We start from the raw sequence: 22,671 nt of genomic DNA, 5'->3' as shown, positions 1-22,671 counted from the left end.
TGGATTAAGAGTTAGAAAATCTCTGTTCTGGTCTTATCTTTAAATGATGTGCCCTGTGCCTTAGTTTTTTCCTGTTAATAAAATAACCTATTTCCTGCATTTTTAGGAACAGTTGATTAGTGTTAGCGGAAAAGATAAAAACCCTCATTGAAAGATTTTGAGTTTGGGGTTATAAATAACCTATTTCCTGCAACGTCAGGAATAGTTGATTAGTGTGAAAGGGGGCAAAACGTCATCGAAAGATTTTAAGCTTGGGGGTGTACATACCAATGTTGGTGAAGAATAAATGCTAAAAAGAGAGAGCCAGCTGGGTACAGTGGCTCACACCTGTAATCTCAGCACTTTGGGAGACCGAGGTGGGGGAGATCACCTGAGGTCAGGAGTTCGAGACCAGCCTGGCCAACATGGCAAAACCCTGTCTCTACTAAAAGTACAAAAATTAGTCGGGCATGGTGGCACATGCCTATAATCCCAGCTACCTGGGAGGCTGAGGCAGGAGAATTTCTTGAACCCAGGAGACGGAGGTTGCAGTGAGCTGAAATCGCGGCACTGCCCTCCAGCCTGAGCAACGGAGCAAGACTGTCTCAAAAAAAAAAAAAAAAAGAGAGAGAGCGAGCCCTTCCCATAGCATTTCTCACAAAGGGCCATACTTCTCCTTCTCTTGCAGCCTTTCTCAAACAGGGTTTTCTGTGAGAGAATGAAGCCTTACGGGAAACGATTTGAGTGAGTCTTTTCTCATTTCACCTAAGGATGATAGTGAGTTAGTGCCATTTTAGATTTGTAAGAGATAATACGTTAACTCATTACAACCTCAGTGGGACTCTGGTGGAGAAAGACTGTATCTAGAGAGGAGCATAACAGATAAATTGTTAGCTCTGTCTTAATAGAGTTGAAAAAATGAGTTACAGCCCAAAAGCTGAAGGGAAAGCAGTTGTGTGCTTGCTGTGGTAGTTTACTAGCTGGAATGATCAGTGGTATGATGCTCATCATTCTTCATTTACCTTTTATGTGTTTTGAAGTGGGTTAGATGCAGATAATCTACTTTGTGTTGAATTTTCTTAGTTTGAGGATTGTCTGTATTCTGTGTAAGCAGCTTTGCATCAAGGGGAGGGAACCCAAAAGGAGTTCTGTTTGGCAGTTAACAGGTTAAGGCAACTCATCTTGAAATTTATGTTGGAGGTTGTTTTTGTTTCTGTCTGATTTTTTTTTCCAACTTTTAAGTTCAAGGGTACATGTGCAGGATGTGCAGGTTTGTTACATAGGTAAATATGTGCCATGGTGGTTTACTGCACACGTCAACCCATCACCGAGGTATTAAGCATAGCATCCATTAGCTCTTCTTCCTGAAGCACTGTTTTTTGTTTTGTTTTTAACCTATTGGAGTAGCAGTTCTTTTATTTTTATTTATTTATTTTTTTAGTAATACTTTTAATCCAGTGAGGGTGAAGTGAAATTGACTCCTTCATACATGGCTGCATGAGGTAGATCTATATGTATATTGTTATATTATGTAAATAAAGTATATGTAGTTAGAGATAAATTATAAGTTGCATAGTATTCCACTGAATTGATAACTGTGATTAGCCTGGAAACCTAAATTCACATTAGTTTAAAATATGTTGTTTACAGTCATTTATGTTTTTATAAAAGAGGATGTACAGAGAGATAACAAATGTGATAAACTGTTTAACTTCACTGATTATCAAAGATACATGCTAGGATCAGTAGCTATTTCTGCCTATTCAATTAACAGGACATAACTTTTTTTTTGAGACAGAGTTTTGCTCTTGTCACCCAGGCTGGAGTAAAATGGCATGGTCTTGGCTCACTGCTACCTCCGCCTCCCAGGTTCAAGCGATTCTCCTGCCTTAGCCTCCCAAGTAGCTGGGATTACAGGTGCACACCACCATGCCTGGCTAATTTTTGTATTTTTAGTAGAGATGGGGTTTCACCGTGTTGGCCAGGATGGTCCCGAACTCCTGACCTCAGGTGATCCACCCGCCTCGGCCTCCCAAAGTGCTGGGATGACAGGCAGGAGCCACTGTGCTCGGCCAGAATTGTTAATGGTAATAGTTACTACTGGTAATGACATAGTACAGTCATTCTTAACCAGGGGCAATTTGCCACCCTCCACCCCACCACCACACACACACACGGGATATTTGACAGTGTCTGGGGGCATTCTGGCTGTCATCAATGGGAGGGGGTTCCAATTGACATGGCCTAGTGGGTAGAAGCTTTCAATGCACAGGACAGCATTCCCCTCACCCCACCTCCATCACAGCCAACAAATAAATATCTGGCCACAAATATCAATAATGCTGTGGTTGAGAAACCCTGGTGTAGTAAAACTAGACCACTCATATGTTGTTGTTAGTATTGAAATTGGTATTACCTTTTATCACTATTTGTGATAATGTTAAAATATATTTGTGGCGAAAATTCAAAGCGTTTGACTCAGAAAGTAGAAAATTCCTGAAATTTCAGCTCAGAAATAACCACTATTAGGATTTTAATCCAGACTTTTTCCATTAAGATAGTAATATGCATATAAATGTGTTAATAATTTTTATAAACAGAAAAAGGCATAGTAAGTGTATATACTTTTCTGTAACTAGCTTTTTTACTTGGATATTATACTATATTAATACCTCTATTATCACATTGGATGGATGCATTACAAATTTACCTCTCCAATCCCCTACTGATTGATTAATATTTCGTGTTTTCTAATATTGTATTATTATGACTAGCATGGCAGTGAGCATATTTATGTGTAAATCTTTGTGAATCCCTGTGAATATTTCTGTAGGGAATTTTTTAGGAGTAGAATTGCTAGGTCAATGGGTATGATCATTTAAAAAATTGGGAGATATTATCGTATTTCCCTCCCAAAATGTATTGATCTTTTGGAAGGCAGTGGAGCAACATGTAAAATGAGCCATAGGTATGGTAATAGTCTATTCTTAGAAATATAGTGCAAGGAATAGTCTAAAATATGTAAAAAGCAAGAAGATGTTCTTTCAGTTATTTATAGTAGCAAAAATAGTAGAAGCAACTTTTAAATGTCTAACAATGAGGAAATGGTTGAATAAATTGTACTATATCCATTTGGACCATTGTGAAGTCTTAACTGTAGTTATAAAGACTATGAACTTTTTTTTTTTTTGAGATGGAATTTTGTTCTTACTGCCCAGGCTGGAGTGCAGTGGCGTGATCTCAGCTCACTGCAACCTCCACCTCCTGGGTTCAAGCGATTCTCCTGCCTTAGCCTCCCAAGTAGCTGGGATTACAGGCATGCACCACCACGCCCGGCTAATTTTGTATTTTTATTTTTAGTGGAGACGGGGGTTCTCCCTGTTGGTCAGGCTGGTCTTGAACCCCCACCTCAGGTGATCTGCCCACCTTGGCCTCCCAAAGTGCTGAGATTACAGGCATGAGCCACTGCGTCCGGCCAAGACTATGAATGTTTTTATGTCATTGTCAGTTAAAAAAGCAGAATTCAAAATCACACATTCACTGTGATTACAGCTAAATAAGAATTAGCATGCATGTAACACAGAGGGGAAAGGAGTACAGAAGGAAAATAAAATCGATCTATCAGGGTAGTGGAATGATGGGAAGATTTTTCCACCTCAACTGTACATTATATTACTTTCAGGATTTAAAAAAAACTATTCACAAAAAATGTTACTGCCTCAAGATAAAATATCAATTGATATGGAAAAGATGAGTTAAAATTTCAATCCAGAGGCCAGTGTCTGCCTAAGAAAGACCAAGCCTGTCATCTGCTCTCAGCCCATCATGTTTCCCATGTGCTCTTACACATTTTAATGATTAAAGAATGAAATAATGATTAGTGTGAATCTTGAATTTACATGAACTAATCCAGGGAAAGCAACCTCAGGAGGCGTGGCATAGATACTTTGTTCCAGACAGCATTTTGAAAAATACCACCAAAGGAAAAGAAGGTTGTATAGCAATTTTTTTCTTTTCTCCAGCCAGCTACTGTATTTTCATGTTATAATGGAATCAGGTCTTGTTCATGGTAGTAGGACCCTTTATATGTAGGTAAGGTAGCATGATGTTAAAGGCCATTTCATATGTATCAAAATGATATCAAATCTTTTCCAAAATGATGTGGTTACTTTGCACATTTAAACGTAAATGTTTAACATTTTCAATTTCGAGTGAGTCTCAGAAATTTCTGGATCCCATGATCAGAAATTATTAGTGCTATATTTCAGTAAAATAAGTACAAATTAGGAGATTTTAGTTTGATCTTAGATTTTTTTTTAACCTGGGAGATACGAAAAGAACTTGTACATGGTATAGCAAACACATTTTTCAGCCTTGAATCAGAAAAAAACATTGCAGCAACCACAGGGAGAATTCATTATATTTTTAGGAATGTGTTTTTCCTTCTTTTCTTTGACGTGATTTGTATGATGTTGTTGAGTCTGGACTTTTTATAATGCTGGTCTCAATTAACTGAGATGAGAACTGATTTAGTAACGGTAAGCACCGTTGCCAGAGACCTGCTGGCAACAGCAATTTTCTCAGGCATTTCTATTTCCTGGGGTGGTAACTGTTATAAAAGAAGCTTTTTCAGACCAGGTTTGGACTGTGAGTTCAAGATGGAGAGCATCTCCTATAATTGCCTGTCTTGGCCTGGTATAGAGTGACTTTCTTTCAGAAGCTTGAGGTGGAAGATCCAGCTGGTTATGCTGAAAGTACTGTTGAGTGGATTCTAATTCCTTGGGAGGTCTTTCGAGTGCTTTTTCCTATAATAGTCCATTTCAGTGAATGAATAGATATTAGGCATTTGGCCCATTCTGGTATTCTGAAAGTTGGAAGGGTCTGTCAGTTACCTTTTTTTCTCATAGGAAAAACAAAATGTGACTGGGTTGAGTATTGAATAATGTTCTTTATGTTCTTATGCCTCTACTGGAAACAAGTGGGATTTTTCATTAGTTTGTTCACATTAGTATGTTAAGGCTTTTGGACACTCAGTACTAGTAATTCTGAAACAGAATCACAAAAGAATAATACTGCACAGTATCTTGGGGAAGGGGGAAAAAGCTTGGTGCAATTTTCATATTGGGGATTTTACAATGTTCTACCCTCCTGAAATTAACATTTAAGGAAAAGCCAAGTTTTCTTGCTAGCCAGATGCATTGCAGGATTTTTGGGTAATTTTGTCCTTATTTTGGCAATTCCAATCAAAACATTTTTTTTTCTTCTCCCTCTAATTTCATCTTTCAAGCTCTATACTACATAATGTGTTTTTTTTTTTTTTTTTTTTTTAAGTAAAAGTTGCTTCCAGAAGTAAAAGCAGTCTCTCTTCTGTAGCTCAATCGTGGCATACCAGCCAGCTGGAGACAACAGTCACACCTTTGATGTCACAGCGATGTTCAAGTCTATTGGGATCTTCCTTGGAATCTTCAGTGGATCTTTTGCGATGGGTGCTGCTACTGGAGTGGTGACAGCTTTAATATCCTTTTGTTATATTTATCTTTTCTTGTTAACATAATGCAGTAGTCGAATGCTGTATTCCATTGTTTTTCTTAGTTCTATGATTAGAACTGTGTTAGAATTATTAATCTTATAACTAAGTACTTGGTTTGAAAACATTAAGCAACAGTCTTTGCCAATAAATAAATAAAAGAACTGTGTTGTTCTGTGTAGGGTTTGGTGCCCTAAAACTTTCACTGCAAGCGTATAATTAGAGATGGTATCTCTTTGAGGGTGAATTTTATAGTTGTAGATTAAATAACTATAAAGGTAGACATATTCCAAAGAGCCTCTGGGTGTTCTGTGTTGCTGGTCAGCCTGGCAGTCTTTTGCTCTTTTTTAATAGGACAAATAGGAAATGTACAACGGCGATGCCAAATGAACAAAATGTGGTTCCCTGGTTAGGATATGTAAGAGTTCATCTCAGTTCTCCCGATTTTAACCTTTGTGCTCTAGAGTCCTGGACGGGCAGCTCCAAGGACCTGAGTTGTAGTCCTGGTACTACCACTAGTCAAGTTATTCCTGTGTTCATGCAAAGGCCATTTTATCCTGGACTTCACCACCATGCAATACATCCATGTCATAAAACTGCACTTGTGCATCCTGAATCTATAAAAACAAATTTTATTTTATTTTATTATTTATTTGTTTATTTATTTATTTATTTGAGACAGAGTCTTGCTCTTCCCCCCAGGCTGGAGTGCAATGGCAAGATCTCGGCTCACTGCAACCTCCACCTCCCAGGTTCAAGCAGTTCCCCCGCCTCAGCCTCCCAAGTAGCTGGGATTACAGGTGTGCAACACCACACCCAGCAAGTTTTTTTGTATTTTTAGTGGAGATGGGGTTTCACCATGTTGGCCAGGCTGGTCTCAAATTCCTGACGTCAGGTGATCCACCCACCTCGGCCTCCTAAAGTACTGGGGTTACAGTCATGAGCCACCGTGCCTGGCCTAAAAACATGTTTTAAACTCCCAACCCAAAACAAAAAGCCAGAAGGCATGTCTTGATCACCAGCTACATGTGCTGTGCTCTGTGAATCAAAGCTAAAGAAGACAACATGACCCCTGCCTCCCTGTTGCTTTCAGTATAGTGGCAGACACAAACATGCTAGAAGCTTTGACACTTTACCTCTTTGGATCTCAGTGTAGGAAAGTGGAGGGTGGGGATGGTAGGAAAGAGGAGTGGGACTAGATGATGTCTAAAGAGTTTCCAGCTCTAGACCGAGCACCGTGGCTCACGCCTGTAATCCCAGCACTTTGGGAGGCCGAGGCAGGCGGATCACAAGGTCAGGAGATCGAGACCATCCTGGCTAACACGGTGAAACCCTGTCTCTACTAAAAATACAAAAAATTAGCTGGGCGTGGTGGTGGGCGCCTGTAGTCCCAGCTACTTGGGAGGCTGAGGCGGGAGAATGGCATGAATCCAGGAGGTGGAGCTTGCAGCGTGCCGAGACCGTGCCACTGCACTCCAGCCTGGGCAACAGTGTGAGACTCCGAATCAAAAAAAAAAAAAAAAAGAGTTTCCAGCTCTAAAACTTCTATGATACCTGTATAAAACAGATATCTTATTCTTTGTCAAGGACCTCTTAGTTGGTATACGTCAGCCTTGTGCTGGAAGAGGCTTCTTTTTTTTTTTTTTTTTTTTTGAGACGGAGTCTCGCTCTGTCACCCAGGCTGGAGTGCAGTGGCCAGATCTCAGCTCACTGCAAGCTCCACCCCCCGGGTTTACGCCATTCTCCTGCCTCAGCCTCCCAAGTAGCTGGGACTACAGGCGCCCGCCACCTTGCCCAGCTACTTTTTTGTATTTTTTAGTAGAGACGGGGTTTCACCGTATTAGCCAGGATGGTCTCGATCTCCTGACCTCGTGATCCACCCGTCTCGGCCTCCCAAAGTGCTGGGATTACAGGCTTGAGCCACTGCGCCCGGCTGGAAGAGGCTTCTTTTATGGCTTTTTATGGGTGAACTGAGGCATAAAACAGCAGTAAAAAGTGTTCTAAAGGTGATGCCAAGACAGGTGGTATCTCTTTCCCATTACAAGTTCCTTGAGGGGAGAGAATATATCTTGTTAATCATTTTGTTGTAGTGCCTAATTGTAGAAATGACTCTAGATTCTAGCCTGAGATTGGTTGTAACTTGGCACAGGCCCTTCCACCGTCAGCTAACAAATAGTTGTTCAACTAGTATAAAGGAGTGAAGTGCCTCAATTTCTTCATCATGGAATGAATGCTGTATATCACAGAGGTGGTAGAGGATCAAATTAGTGCAAACTCTCTTGGAAATTATGTATTTTTATAAATGTAAATTGCTATAATTATGGAAGCTGTCTAGCTTTAGGTCTCAGATTAATAAAGGTGGCATGTTATGGATCTGATCTGTTATTCCCATCTCTGTCTATCCTTTACTGCATGGTTTCTGGCAAGGTATGTGATACCCGTGAAACAATTGGAGTGGCTAAGCCGTAAGGCTTCCTCACTGAGGGGAAGGCAGCTGACTCCTCAGTGAGATGCTCATTTAAAAAGTTTCCCCACTCTGGTGGTACCTCTTATTCTGGGATTTTTGTGTTAGAGAAGCTAGAGAACCTTCTTTCATGGTTGCCTTGCTTAAACTGTCATTTTTTCTAGTCACACTTTTGTGTTACAAGATCTCATTACCAGCCTTAACAGTCTTACGTGACAAAGTTCACCAAATTACGGGAGTTCCAGTTGTTGGAGACAGGCCTGTTCTTCTTGATGTCCTGGAGTACCTTCCTCTTGGCTGAAGCATGGGGCTTCACAGGTAGGTGACTTGCTCCCTTTGATTGTCAACCCTTAAAAGGAGTGACTTTGCCAGTCAATTTTGCTCCAAGTGGATCAGCTCCATTAGTATTTGAACATACTTATTGTGGTTGGGATTTAGGTTGTCGCTTTAGAACATCAAAAAAATTTTCAGTGGAAGTGGTTCCTCTTAACAAAGTAAGTCACAAATGAGAATTTCCAGACAAAGCCTATAATCTACTGTGAAAAAAGAATCTCAGTATAAAAGGTGGGAACCATCCTTTTATGTGAACTTGAAATTTGTTGTCTTTATAGGTGTGGTTGCAGTATTGTTTTGTGGCATCACACAAGCACATTATACATATAATAATTTGTCCACGGAGTCTCAGCATAGAACTAAACAGGTAAGAGGAACTTTATAGTTTGTGAATAGACTTTTCCTTCTTTCAGCAAAACAGAAGTCTTTTTTACTAAAAAAAAAAAAAAAAAAAAGTCTTTGATCTGTTCAAGATGATATCTACTCATTTCAGCTCCTCTTTCTTTGACTCTAAAAGTAGGTGGGATTGGCAAACTGAAGAGTGACAGCGTTTACAGTGGAAATAGATCAGCAGAATAGCCAGAGACTATTATTATCATGGCTTCAATAACCAGTGAAGTAGCTTCCCTTTCTCTCAGTGTTTTCCCAATTTAATGGCTTTATAGGGGAATGTTTTGGAAGCTCACTCTGGTTTTACTCGAACTACTGTTGTGTGACGTAGACAAGATTAACTTCTGATCTGACCAGACCTACTAAGAGATGACGTAAAGAAGATTAACTTCTGATCTTACTAGACCTTCTAAGAGATGACGTAGATAAGATTAACTTCTGATCTGATTAGCCCTACTAAAAGAAGATCAACTTCCTTCAGTCTTTGCTCAGGTGCTGCAAAGCTACTATGTTTCCAGGAATGTCGGGACTAGTCAGTGGTCTGGTTTTATTTGGTACCGAATGATCAGTTGTGCAGAGTATCTGAAGGGAATGATAAAGGAGAGAGAATAGAATTTTCTAGTCTTAGGAGGTATAGAGGACAAATACATGAACAAAATGTAATACCTGGGATAGAAACAGGTACATACTTGACTATGGCTATAGTGAGAAACAGATTTAAATTTTGCCAAATGACAAGAAGGTTATGGGATTCGCCTGAAAAGGAGTGGTGCTAAAAGCAGGAGCAACAGTATTTCTTCTTCCTGCTGGAGCCACAAATCAAGTTTATGACCTATGCTTTTCCCCAGCTCCTCAGAAGAGATTAGGCTTTTTTCCCCCAAGCATATACATTAGGGCTACAAATCTTTTTTACAAATTAATTCAGTGCAATAAGTAAAGAGAAGAAAATCAGCTGGCGGGGGGCAGGGTGGGAGGGGAGTCAGCATTTTTCCAGGTCGTGGGTGGGGAATAAAAAACAAGAACAGGCCGGGCGCTGTGGCTCACACCTGTAATCCCAACATTTTGGGAGGCCGAAGCGGGTGGATCAGCCGAGGTCAGGAGTTTGAGACCAGCCTGGCCAACACGGTGAAACCCTGACTCTACTAAAAATACAAAAGTTAGCTGGATGTAATAGCATGCGCCTATATTCCCAGCTACTCAGGAGGCTGAGGCAGGAGAATCGCTTGAACCCAGGAGGCAGAGGTTGCAGTGAGCTGAGATTGTGCCACTGCACTCCAGCCTGGATGACAGAGCAAGACTCCGTCTCAATAACAAACAAACAAAAAACAACAACAGTAAACAGGAACAGAGTAAGAGCTTCCGATGTTGTTGGTGATATGAAGCTTATGTACATTTAAAAAATATGAGGAATAGGAATCCTAGATTATGTACTTCAGATTATATGTCATAGACGACATCAGAGAAGTAGGGGAAATGGTTTGAGGCTTGAGGATCTGGAAAGCTATCCTAGAAGAAACAGTACCCTTAGAAGGATGGGGAAGATTTAGGAAGGCCTAGGGGAGGCACTACAGATAAAGGCAGGAATAAAAAGCAGGCAGTAAAGTGTAGAGCAGAGGGTGGCGGACTCCAGCCCTTAGGCCACAGCCGGCCCTTGCCAGTCAGTGAGCTAAGAACGTTTTTCTTTCCATCCATTTTAATTGGTTGGCAAAAGATCAAAAGAAGAATATGTTGTGACCCGTGACAGTTATATGAAATTCACATTTCTGTGTCCACCAATAAGATTTTCTTGGCACACAGCCACACCCATTTTTTCAAATGCGTAGTCTGTGGCTACTTTTGTGCTCCACTGGCAGAGTGAAGTTGTGACAGAGACCTCTTGGCCTGCAAATCCTCTCATGTTTACTCTCTGGCCATTCATGGGCAAGTTTGCCGATCCCTGTGTTGCAAAGTAAAACCGGGACTCTGGAGTCTCTGTATTGTTTTAAATCCTGGTTCTACCACTTGCTGGCTGTGTGACCAGGAGCAAGTTCCATAACTTCTCTGTGCTTCAGTTTTGCCATCTTTTTTTTTTTTTTTTTTTTTTTTTTTTGAGGCGGAGTCTCGCTCTGTCGCCGGGACTGGAGTGCAGTGGCCAGATCTCAGCTCACTGCAAGCTCCGCCTCCCGGGTTTACGCCATTCTCCTGCCTCAGCCTCCCGAGTAGCTGGGACTACAGGCGCCCGCCATCTCGCCCGGCTAGTTTTTTTTTTTTGTATTTTTAGTAGAGACGGGGTTTCACCGTGTTAGCCAGGATGGTCTCGATCTCCTGACCTTGTGATCCGCCCGTCTCGGCCTCCCAAAGTGCTGGGATTACAGGCTTGAGCCACCGCGCCCGGCCCAGTTTTGCCATCTTTGAAGATGGAGATAATAATAATACCTACCTCACTGAGTTTTTGCGGGATTAAAACGAGATAATGCATATGAAGTCCTTAGTATGGTGTCGGACACACGGTAAAAACTGAAAAAGGTATAGCTGTTATCATTAAGTATAAATAAGTAGTAATAATAGCATATTAAATAATTAAAGAAAATTAAATATGCGTTTACTTATTTTAATTTTTATTCTCATTTTTGGGTAATAAGGCAACCCTAGTTTAAAGAGATTAACTAACTTGCCCAAAGCCACACAGCCAGTAAAGGGGAAGACAGGGCTAAACCCTAGGCATTTTGATTCCTAAGCCCATGTTCTTAACCACTATTCTGTTATGTGTCAGAGGGCTCATAGTAACAAGCCATTGTAGGTAACACTGGTGGCCAGAGGGACACCAGATTATGAAGGGCCTTAACTTCATTCAGCAAGTATCATATACCCTTGCCAAGGCTATGATGTGAATGGGATGGAGCGGGTGGGCAGCAGGGTTTAGTTCTCCCCACAGATAGTTCTGCTATCCAACACATCGATCTCTTCCACAATGTGGAAGCCCTATCTGTAGGATGCTTACTCCCTACACAAGGATAAGACCCACGCAAAAAGTGAAGTCACAGGGCAAGCCGGGAATACGAGAGTTCTCACGAAGCACTCTATGCCAGGATCAAAAAGTTGAAAAGAATCTTATAGCTTGCAAGAGGAAAGTATCTTGAAACTATCAGTTTTAGAGATTCACTGGTTTGGGGGAGCTGGAGGATGAGGGATGGTTAGAGGTCCTTTTTCATCATTATGGGTAGGAAGTAATGAAAGTTTGACTAGGGCAGTAGCAGGAACACAACGAACATTCAAAAAAAAACTGACAGAGTTTGGAGGAGGAGGAGAGGAATAATTGGAGATGGGGCTTTGGAGAAGGAAAGCTGATTAGGGGAAATGAGGGGGGAACGTTTCTGGCTTTTTCTGCAGTACTAGAAATGTCATCTCCACATTTACTCCCTTCTGAACCACATATTTTGTGTGTATGCATGAACTTTATCTATTTGAGTGTCTGTTTTATTATCTTAGTAATACTCATGCTTTCAAATTATGTAACTTAATTTGTTTACTGGACTCATCTTTTACAATTTCGTTTCAGTTGTTTGAGCTTCTCAATTTCTTGGCAGAGAATTTCATCTTCTCCTACATGGGACTGACACTGTTCACCTTCCAGAACCATGTCTTTAACCCAACATTTGTAGTAGGAGCATTTGTATCCTTTATTATGTGTTTTATTATGAAAACTATTTTTAATTGAGATTTTCATGTGGGTTTTGAGTATGTGGTTCATAAGAATACATTTAAATATATACAGTTTTCCTCTGAGTAAGACAAATAAGGATTCCAGTTCTTTTTTCTAGTGTATTTATTTTATTATATTCTATTTCAATTTGTGGTTATTGCACAAATAATGTTGACAGATTAAAATGACAGATAAGTGTCCCACTGTTCTGCCAACCCCAAAAGATAAGTGTTTTCCATTTATTACTACAGGGAAGAAGAGGTTGGATACTGGGGAACAGTTAGCAGTCTATGCCACAGGGCAGAAGGTGAAAGATAAGGAAGCGTTGAATGAGGCCACTTTCTTTCTCTTTCTCTCCCTCCCCAATCCCTTTCTCTTCCTCTCTTTCTATCGCATATATACAAAGAGTCTTAAAAAAAAAAACTCAGCCTGGGCAATGTAGCAAGACCCCATCTTTACAAACAAAATTTTAAAAACTAGCCAGTTGTGGTGCATGCCTGTAGTCCCAGCTACTTGGGAGGGTAAGGTAGAAGGATCCCTTGAGCCCAGGAGTTTGAGGCTGCAGTGAGCCGTGATTGGGTCACTGCACTCCAGCCTGGGTGACAAAGGGAGACCCTGTCTCAAAAAAAAAAAAAAACAAACAAACAAACAAAAAACAATTGGAAGGAAGAAACTGAGTATATGAAAGAGAGGAGGCAATAGTAAAAGCCTCTTGAGAAGGCAGGAATGAAATCCAAAGCATGTAGAGAGAAATTTTGCCTTCACTAGGAGGAGAGACAACTCTACCATGACTACAGGAGAGGATAGGGTATGTAGAAATGAAGGCATATTTGTAAGATGGAGCTCCTCTCTGATGGCTTCTATGTTTATCTGTTAAGTAGGAGGTGAGATCATCTGCTGAGAGTAAGATGGGGAGTTGTCTATTGTGTAACAAATTACCTTAAATTTAGCAGCTTAAAACAACAGACAGTTATTATCTCACACAGTTTCTGAGGGTCAGGAATCCTGGAGCAGCTCACCTGAGTGGTTCTGGCTCCAGGATCTCTAAGAGGTTGCAGTTGTGCTCTTGGCTGGGACTGCACCTTCTCAAGACTTGACTAGGGCCAGGGAATCCACTGTAAGCTCACTCAACTCACATCACTGACAGCAAGAGGCTTCTATTCTTCTCCACGTGGATATCTCCATAGGGCAGCTTACACCATGGCTTCTTCCCCCAAACTGAGTGAGCTGAGAGAGCCCTAAAATGAAAGCTGAAATGCCTTTTGTAACCTAATCTTTGAAGAGACATACCAGCATCACTTCCATAATATTCTATTGGTTATACAAACCAACCTGGTACAGTGTGGGTGGGGACTACGCAAGGGTGTGAATACTAAGAGGCAGGGATGGTTAGGGACTATCTTGGAGGATGGCTTACACAGATCATAGGGATTTTGAGGAAGGTGGGGGTTTGTGAAATAGTTGTAGAGAGTGGGAGAATAAGTTAACCAAAGAAACTCAACAGGACTGCTAAAAAGTACTAGGGATCCATTGTGTTTGAGGAATAGGAATTAGCAGTAGAACCAGTCTTCCCCATTAAATGACTTTGTCCAACAGTACTTACTGTAAGCATGGAATAAAGAGATAGTTGGCTCCTTCCAGGTTTGGAGTTTTTTCAAGTGGGTGCAAGGAAAACAGAAGGACAAGAGATCATAGTGTTATTACATGACTGATGCAATCTAAACACTTCATTTAATGTTTAACATTAAAAGGTGTTATTAACATGATGGTAAGAAGGGAAGTGAGGAAAGAAGACATTGTTTCAGGAAAGAATATAGGGATCTTTGGACTGAAGGTCCCAGTGCTATGGAGGAATGATCAGAGTGGGATAGTTGAACACAAAATATGGAAGGAGCAATTGTGGTCAGTGGGAATGTTTGAATAAGGAATTTTTAAAAGAAATATTTTAAAACCTCACCTCAGAATGAAGATTCTGCCAAAGAGATTAGCAGAAGGTTTTTTTTTTTTTTTTTTAATTAAAACTCTAGATAGGATCTCTGTTAGAAAGTGAAGTATTACTGAAATATCATTCTGCAGAGCCTTAGTCTGCGAATGAACTTTAGGCAAAAAAGATAAAGTACTGTTAATAGGAGAATATCTTAGCTGAAGGACAACCACAAGATCAGTAACTTAATGTCCTGCTAGTCTTGGAGAAAATTTTGAACAGTCAATGGCTCAATCCACTATACTTAATCTGGAAACAAAGCTAAATATTCTCTATAGGTTTCTGAGTCTGTTAGGAATTAAAATTCCTCAATACAAAGTCCTACCATGAAAATGGCCTCTTAACAGGAGAGAGTTGCTCTATTTCTGGCTATATGAGTTAGGACATAGGTTTGGTTTCATGTGAAAAGACTCAAACTAATCCAGGTTTAAACAGCATAGAAATTTCTTTCTTATCTAAAAATCTGAACTGGTATGGCAGTTCTGCTCCATATGGTTGTTGCTAACATCCTTAGGGACTTGCTCTTGTTCTTGTGATCCAACGTGGCTCACCCCTGTCTGCCAGTTGCCTTGAAGGGCTTGACCTAGAATGTGCACACATCCCTTCCACTTAACATCATTGATTACACCTACTCACAAGGAAGGCTAGGAGTTATATACTTTTTCTGGGTGGCTGCATAAAGATGAAAGGGAGGAGTGCCAACTACCAAGGAAGAAAGCAAGAACAGATGTTGGGGAGAACTAGCAGTCACTGCCGCATTGGCCCACATGTTTAGTGGTTATGTTTTCTTTTCTTTTTGGGGAATCACTTTTTTTTGTTTGTTTTTTTTTTTTTTTGTGAGATGGAGTCTCACTCTGTCACCCAGGCTGGAGTGCCGTGGCGCGATCTTGCTCACTGCAAGCTCCGCCTCCCGGGTTCACGCCATTCTTCTGCCTCAGCCTCCCGAGTAGTAGCTGGGACTACAGGTGCCCGCCACCGCGCCTGGCTGTTTTTGTATTTTTAGTAGAGACGGGGTTTCACCATGGTCTCGATCTTCTGACCTCGTGATCCACCCGCCTTGGCCTCCCAAAGTGCCGGGATTACAGGCGTGAGCCACCGCGCCCGGCCGGAATCACTTTTTAAAATTTTTGATTTTAGAATAGTTTTAGGTTTACAGAAAAATTGTGAAGATAATACAGGAAGTTCTCATATGCCCCACACTCAGTTTCCCCTATTATTAACATATTAGCATGGTACATTTGTCACAATGAATGAACTAATATTGATATTACTAACTAAAGTTCAAACTTTATTCTGATTCCCATAGTTTTTCCCTAATATCCTTTCTCTATCCCGGGTCCCATCCAGGATACCACATTACATTTAGTTGTCATGTCCCCTTAGGCTCTGCCTGCCTGTGACAGTTTCTCATATGTGTTCTTTGTTTTTGGTGACCCTTGACAGTATTGAAGGGTACTAGCCATGTCTTGTAGAATGTCCTGCAGATGGAACTTGTCTGATATTTTCCCCATGATTAGACTGGAGTTACATGTTCTTTGGGAGGAAGACCACAGAGGTAAAATGCCATTCTCATCACATTATATCAAGGGTATATACTTAATAATGTTGATGATAGTCTTAATCACTTGGTTAAGATAGTGTTTGTCAGATTTATCCATTATAAAGTTACACATTTCCCCCCTCCCCTCCCCATGTTGTACTGCTTGGAAGGAAGTTGCTATGAGCAAGGATTGAGGAATGGGGAGTTAGGTTCCACCTCCTTGAGGACAGAGTATCAGCAAAATTATTTGGAATTTTTCACACAGGAGATTTATGTATTCTTCCTCATTTGTTTTATTCAGTCATTTATTATTATTATTATTATTTTTTGAGACAGTTTCACTCTTGTTGCCCAGGCTGGAGTGCAATGGCGCGATCTCAGCTCACTGCAACCTCTACCTCCCGGGTTCAAGTGATTCTCCTGTCTCATCCTCCTGAGTAGCTGAGATTACAGGCATGAGCTGAGATTACAGGCATGCGCCACCACACCTGGCTAATTTTTATATTTTCAGTAGAGGCGGAGTTTCGCCATGTTGGCCATGCTGGTCTCGAACTCCTGACCTCAAGTGATCCCCACATCTCAGCCTCCCAAAGTGTTGGGATTACAGGCATGAGCCACCGCACCCAGCCCAGTCATTTATTTATATCAATATGGATTCATTGATATTTATTTTATACTCTGAGTTATAATACAACTTTTTTTATTTTGTTGCTCAAACTGTTCCAGCTTGGCCATTGAGAGCTCTTTTGGCAGGCTCTTCTGTGTGCCTTGGATATATCCTCGTCGTTTTTAATTTTTATCCTCATCATTGTTTTTAATTTTCTTTTCTTTTTTTTTTTTGAGTACTTCCTTACTCCCTGGAACTACAGGATGCTTCAGGCTCATCTTGTATCTGTTGTGGCTCAGCCCAAGAATTGGCCATTTCTCCAAGAACTCCTGGTTCGTTTTGTTGGAGAATAGTATTAGAAATAAAAATCTGAGCACTAGGTATGCTCAGTGTTACTTGGTGTCTTTGCTTCTAGGTTCTCTCAGCTGACAGAGCAAGGAATTATATATGTATATATCTATATATCCATATACATAGATATAATATACACTAACTCATATATACATATATATCTATACATAGTTCTGCATATAACCAGGTGTATCTCTATTAAGCTCAATATGGGTTCATACTGATGTCTCCAACTTTAATCCATTACCACATGGATTATTCTGGCCTCCTCCCCTTTCTGAACTGTAAACTCCCATTCTAACAGTAAGAAACTTTGCTGTCACCACTTGCCATTCGTTTACCTAATTGTTCAGTTTCAAGTATACATGTATAATAGTATCAGAATTGTTAACCAGTGTTCCCATGGGAAACAGCTTTGTCATGAGCGTAGAATGCTTTTGTGCAGTTCTTCTACCTTTAGTCTTACAGATTCTACTCTTTTCCAAAGTTACTTAGACCAACACCATTCCCCCCACCCTGTTTTTTTATTTGTTTGTTATTGAGACAGGGTCTCACTCTGTCACCCAGGCTGGAGTGCAATGGCACGATCTCAGCTCGCTACAGCCTCCGTGTCCTGGGTTCAAGCAATTCTCGTGCCTCAGCCACTGGAATAGCTGGGATTACAGGTGTACACCACCATGCCCAGCTCATTTTTGTATTTTTAATAGAGATAGGTTTTTGCCCCGATGGCCAGGCTGGTCTTGAACTCCTGGCCTCAAGCTGTCCTTCCGCCCCCGGCCTCCCAAAGTGCTGGGATGACAAGTGTGAGCCACTGCACATGGCCTTATTTTGTTTTTAATCTTAAATTTTCCCTTATATTTTTCTCAGGAAATGAGGTGGAGACTGTATCATGACTCCTGAAATAAAAATTGCCATCATAAAGCAGGAGTCCTATAGACAGCAAACTGGAGAAAAAGATACTAAAATTGGTTTCTAGTTAAAACCAATCTGAATTCACATTAAATTTTCCCTTTGAAGCAAGTTGGAAGTATAAACTCAGTGGAGTACAGTGGGTCTGGAAGCCATTTTAGTGCTATGAGGTGGTGATTCAGCTCACTTTTCTTTTTTTTTTTTTTTTTTTTTTTTTTTTTTTTTTTTTGAGACGGAGTCTCGCTCTGTCGCCCGGCTGGAGTGCAGTGGCCGGATCTCAGCTCATTGCAAGCTCCGCCTCCCGGGTTTACCGCCATTCTCCTGCCTCAGCCTCCCGAGTAGCTGGGACTACAGGCGCCCGCCACCTCGCCCGGCTATTTTTTTCTATTTTTTAGTAGAGACGGGGTTTCACAGTGTTAGCCAGGATGGTCTCGATCTCCTGACCTCGTGATCCGCCCGTCTCGGCCTCCCAAAGTGCTGGGATTACAGGCTTGAGCCACCGCGCCCGGCCTCAGCTCACTTTTCTTTGTTCTGAGGAAGGAAGGGGAAGTTTTCTCAGCATTGCTCTTTTTCCTACCAAAACTAACAGTGAAAGTGAATTAACCTATTCTATTAATAATCTTAGAAGTATAGTAAAGAAACTCCGCTTTTAAACACGTTTCTCTTAATCTAGTAAATTTCCTGCATGTTACACCTGTTCTGTCCAATTTGATAGCAATTAGCCAAATGTGATTATTTTAATTTGAAGTAATTAAAATGAAATAAATTTTCAGTTCCTTGGTCACTCTAGCCACATTTCAGGTGCTCACCAAATTGGACAGTGCAGATATAGAAAATTTCCATTGTTGCAGAAAGTTCTGTTGGACAGTGCTATGTTAGACAATGGAACCAAAAGACTGTGTGTTAGAAACTGAGTTCCCTAAAATAGTCTTTCACCATCTTGAATGTATAGTCTAAATAATATTAATAGTAAAATGAAATGATCCTTAACCTATTAATAATTTTAGGTTGCTATTTTCTTGGGAAGAGCTGCCAATATTTACCCCTTGTCCCTCTTACTTAATTTAGGTAGAAGAAGTAAGATTGGATCAAATTTTCAACATATGATGATGTTTGCTGGTAAGTTATAACTTTCTTCTCTTGCCCACCTCAAGCAACCATTCACAATGCGTATGCCAACTTGATGTAACACTGAGATGTTATGCTGGTCATATAATACTCCTTTATTTTTATATCATTTATTTATTTAGAGACACTGTTTCACTCTGTCACCCAGGCTATAGTGCAGTGGCACGATCTTGGCTCACTGCAACCTCTGCCTCCCAGGTTCAAGCAATTCTCGTGCCTTAGCCTCCCAGGTAGCTGGGATTACAGGCGCGCACCAATATGCCTGTCTAATTTTTGTATTTTTAGTAGAGATGGGGTTTCACCATGTTGGCCAGGCTGGTCACGAACTCCTGACCTCAAGTAATCCACCCACCTTGGCCTTTCAAAGTGCTAGGATTATAGGCATGAGCCATCGCGCCTGACCTATAATACTCCTTTAAACATTGAAGTTGCATCCTTGAATAGAAAATATATATATGTATATATTTTATATATATGTATATACATATATTTTATGGGACAATATAATATGTATATACATATACATACATACATATATATATATATATATATATATATATATATTTTTTTTTTTTTTTGTCCCATTCCCTTCTGTGGGAATTTTTCATATTCTGGTTCCAAATCCTTGGTTTAGAATTATGTCATAGAAAGTGAGAAAGATAAAGATGAAGTCATTTTCAAACAAAAACCTGGAGGTGAATGTTTATAGCAGTTCTTTTCATAATTGCCAAAACCTGGAAACAACCCACTTGTCTGTCTCTCAATGCGCAAAAAGCTAATCAAACTGTGGTACATCCATGCTATGGAATACTACTGTGCACTAAAAAGAACAAACAATTTACCCATACAGCGTGGATGAATCTCAGAGGCATTATGCTAAGTGCAAGAAGCCAGTCTTGAAAGGTTACCTGCTGTGTGATTCCCTTTACATGACATTCGCAAAAAGACAAAGTCATAGCAATGGGGAGTGCATCAGTGGTTGCCAGGGGTTTGATGGAGTGACAAGAGGTTAGACTAAAAAAGGGTAACACAAAGAAATTTCACAGGGGCAGGGATGTTAAAACCATTCTGTGTCTTGATTATAGTAGTAGTCACACACACCTCTATTAATTTGCCAAAACTCATGTGGCTATAGACCAAAAAGAGTGAATTTTACTGTTTGTAAATAAAAATGAATTTTAAAAAATTATTAAAACATCAGTACATGTCAATAACATATACAAATTCTATTTCTATTTGTACTGTTTTTTTTTTTTTTTCGAGATGGAGTCTTGCTCTGTCACTCGGGTGGAGTGCAGTGGTACGATCTTGGCTCACTGTAACCTCTGCCTCCCTGGTTCAAGCAGTTCTGCCTCAGCCTCCCGAGTAGCTGGGATTACAGGCGTGTGCCACCACGCCCTGCTGATTTTTATATTTTTGGTAGAGACAGGGTTTCAGCATGTTGACCAGGCTGGTCTCGAACTCCTGACCTCAGGTCATCTGCCCACCTCGGCCTCCCAAAGTGCTGATTACAGGTGTGAGCCACCATGCACAGCCTATACATATTTAAGTATGTTAATATTTACTGCATATTTGTTCACATGCTTCTAAGTTTTTAGAATGTGCTTTATTGCTCTGAATTTATGAAGCTTGCATTGGTAATGAGTTATTGAAGAAATACCTTTTCTGTTCCCCTGTAGGCCTTCGTGGTGCAATGGCATTTGCCTTGGCCATTCGAGATACTGCCACTTATGCACGGCAAATGATGTTCAGCACCACGCTTCTGATTGTGTTTTTTACCGTGTGGGTATTTGGCGGTGGCACCACTGCAATGCTGTCATGCTTGCATATCAGGTAAGTACTAACTGGAGATCTCATTTTAAGATTAAATTTTAATTTGGTTTATTTTTCTGCCCGTTTTCAATTTTTTAGCTTTGGTGAATCTGTGATGTTTAATTTTTTCCTTTTAAAAAATATGTAGTATGTAGTACAGAAAAAGGAAAATATATATGCAAAAGAAAAATTCATTGTTAACACTTTGAGGGATATCTTTCCAGACCTTTTGCTATATATGATACGTATTTTTGACAAAAAGGGATAACACTAAAGGTACTCTTGTAGCCTGATTTTTAAATGTAATATAGCATGGACATTTACATTGTAAATATATTTGCATCATTGTTTTAATGGCTGCATATATCCTGATTTATTTACTCAAATCCCTGTTGTTGGGCTTTTGTATTGTTTCTAGGATTTTGCTATTACCATTACAATTTGAGGATTTTGCTATTACTATTACCATTAACAGTGTGAACATTCTTAAATGTATACACCACTGTGTACTTGTTTGATTATTTCTTTGAATGCATGTCTAGAAATGAAATTGCTTGCTCAAAAGGATATGTATATATTTAAGGCTTTTGATCAGTATCACCAGGTCAGATAAAAAATTTGCCTTCTACCTGCAATGTATGAGACAGTGCAGTTTACCCCATCCCTAATCACTACTAGATATTATCATTTTTCTCATCAGCACTGTTTTTAACCTAACAATCCAAAGCCAGGATCGTGAGGTCTTAGTCTTGAATGTGTACCAGTTAATGTATTCAATTTGAAAGCTCCCTTGTATCTCAAGAGTTCTGCATTTGTTTCCATGGATACAGCAGCCTATGCTGCTAAAGCCTTTGTAGATTTTAGTTCTGTGTTTGGCTGAAACTTCATAGACATTAAGAGCGACCAAGCTTCCAGAATACATAGGGCTCATTAGAGAAAACAGTATTTCACACTTTATAGATCCTGTCCTCCATGTTTTAAATTCTATTATGCCTTTTTTTAAAACATTCTAAAAACCAGCCAGCCCTAAATCACACTTTGAATGTTGTTGTGATTGTCTTAATTTCTCTTTACTATTCAAATCCCTTATAATTTCTGTGCTTTTATTGTGCATAGTACAAAATACACAAAAATAATATTCTTATAACCTTAATTATTACTTTAGGGAAGACCTGGCATTTATTGAACACTTACTATGTGCTGGGCATTGTGTTAAGTACATTTTACATATTTATCCAAACGTGATAACTCCATTTCACAAGTGATGAATAGAGGCTTAGAAAGGTTCTGAGTTGTTCAGGGTCATCTGGATAATTAAATGGCAGGCAGAGGAGCCTCCAGTCTTTCTTAATTTCTTTTAGAAATTAATTTCATCAAACAATGGGCATGGTACATTTTGAAAGGACACAGTTCCTTTCTTTTCTCAAGAGCTTGTAGATGAAGACTTTCCCTCATTTTCCTAAGGATAACAAAATTAAATGTAAGAACAAACCAAACAAAATATCTATGCTTACCATCTTCCCAAAAAGAAAAGACCAAAAAAAAATACCTACTCACACAAAATTTAATCTACATCACTAGCTGTCAAAGCTCTTTGGCCACATAGTGCCTGTCCTGTAACAGTTTGTCACTTAATTATAATATTGTCTTATAGTCTTAGGTTACTTCTTATTGTTTTCTTGTTTTATTGGTATTATTCTTGGCCTGTTCGTGAACAGGGGCTGTATTTTAAGCTTCTCTTTCCTCCCCCCAAATTTGTCTAGTACAGTTTTAAGGGCACTGCTAAGTCCTGAAAGTTTAAGATTCATGCAGACTTAGACTTGGCTTTGACTTCTTGCCCCTTCATTGACGAATTCTGTGATCTTAGGCAAGTTCTTTAACCTTTTAAAGCCTCAGTTTCCTCATCTGTAACATGTATGTTATAGTACCTACCTCCTTGGGTTGTTGTAAGGATTCAGTGAGCTA

General features: G+C 40.0%; 1 protein-coding gene across 3 annotated transcripts in view; it reads left to right on the top strand.

The window, feature by feature from the left end:
- SLC9A6 (solute carrier family 9 member A6) overlaps positions 1–22,671 on the top strand; it is a 63,652-nt gene that overhangs the window by 19,778 nt on the left and 21,203 nt on the right. For all 3 annotated transcript variants that reach the window (XM_033201053.1, XM_033201054.1, XM_033201055.1), the window contains exons 7-12: positions 5,353–5,494; positions 8,183–8,288; positions 8,582–8,670; positions 12,232–12,345; positions 18,774–18,885; positions 20,574–20,727. In XM_033201053.1, the coding sequence (XP_033056944.1) occupies positions 5,353–5,494; positions 8,183–8,288; positions 8,582–8,670; positions 12,232–12,345; positions 18,774–18,885; positions 20,574–20,727 (717 nt within the window). The remainder of the gene's footprint in view (positions 1–5,352; positions 5,495–8,182; positions 8,289–8,581; positions 8,671–12,231; positions 12,346–18,773; positions 18,886–20,573; positions 20,728–22,671) is intronic.

The sequence above is a fragment of the Trachypithecus francoisi genome, unplaced genomic scaffold, assembly GCF_009764315.1.
Source record: "Trachypithecus francoisi isolate TF-2019V2 unplaced genomic scaffold, Tfra_2.0 Lachesis_group6, whole genome shotgun sequence".
Taxonomy (NCBI): Eukaryota; Metazoa; Chordata; class Mammalia; order Primates; family Cercopithecidae; genus Trachypithecus; species Trachypithecus francoisi.
Note: the sequence above shows the minus strand (reverse complement) of the source record. Positions and strands in the feature narration are given on the sequence as shown.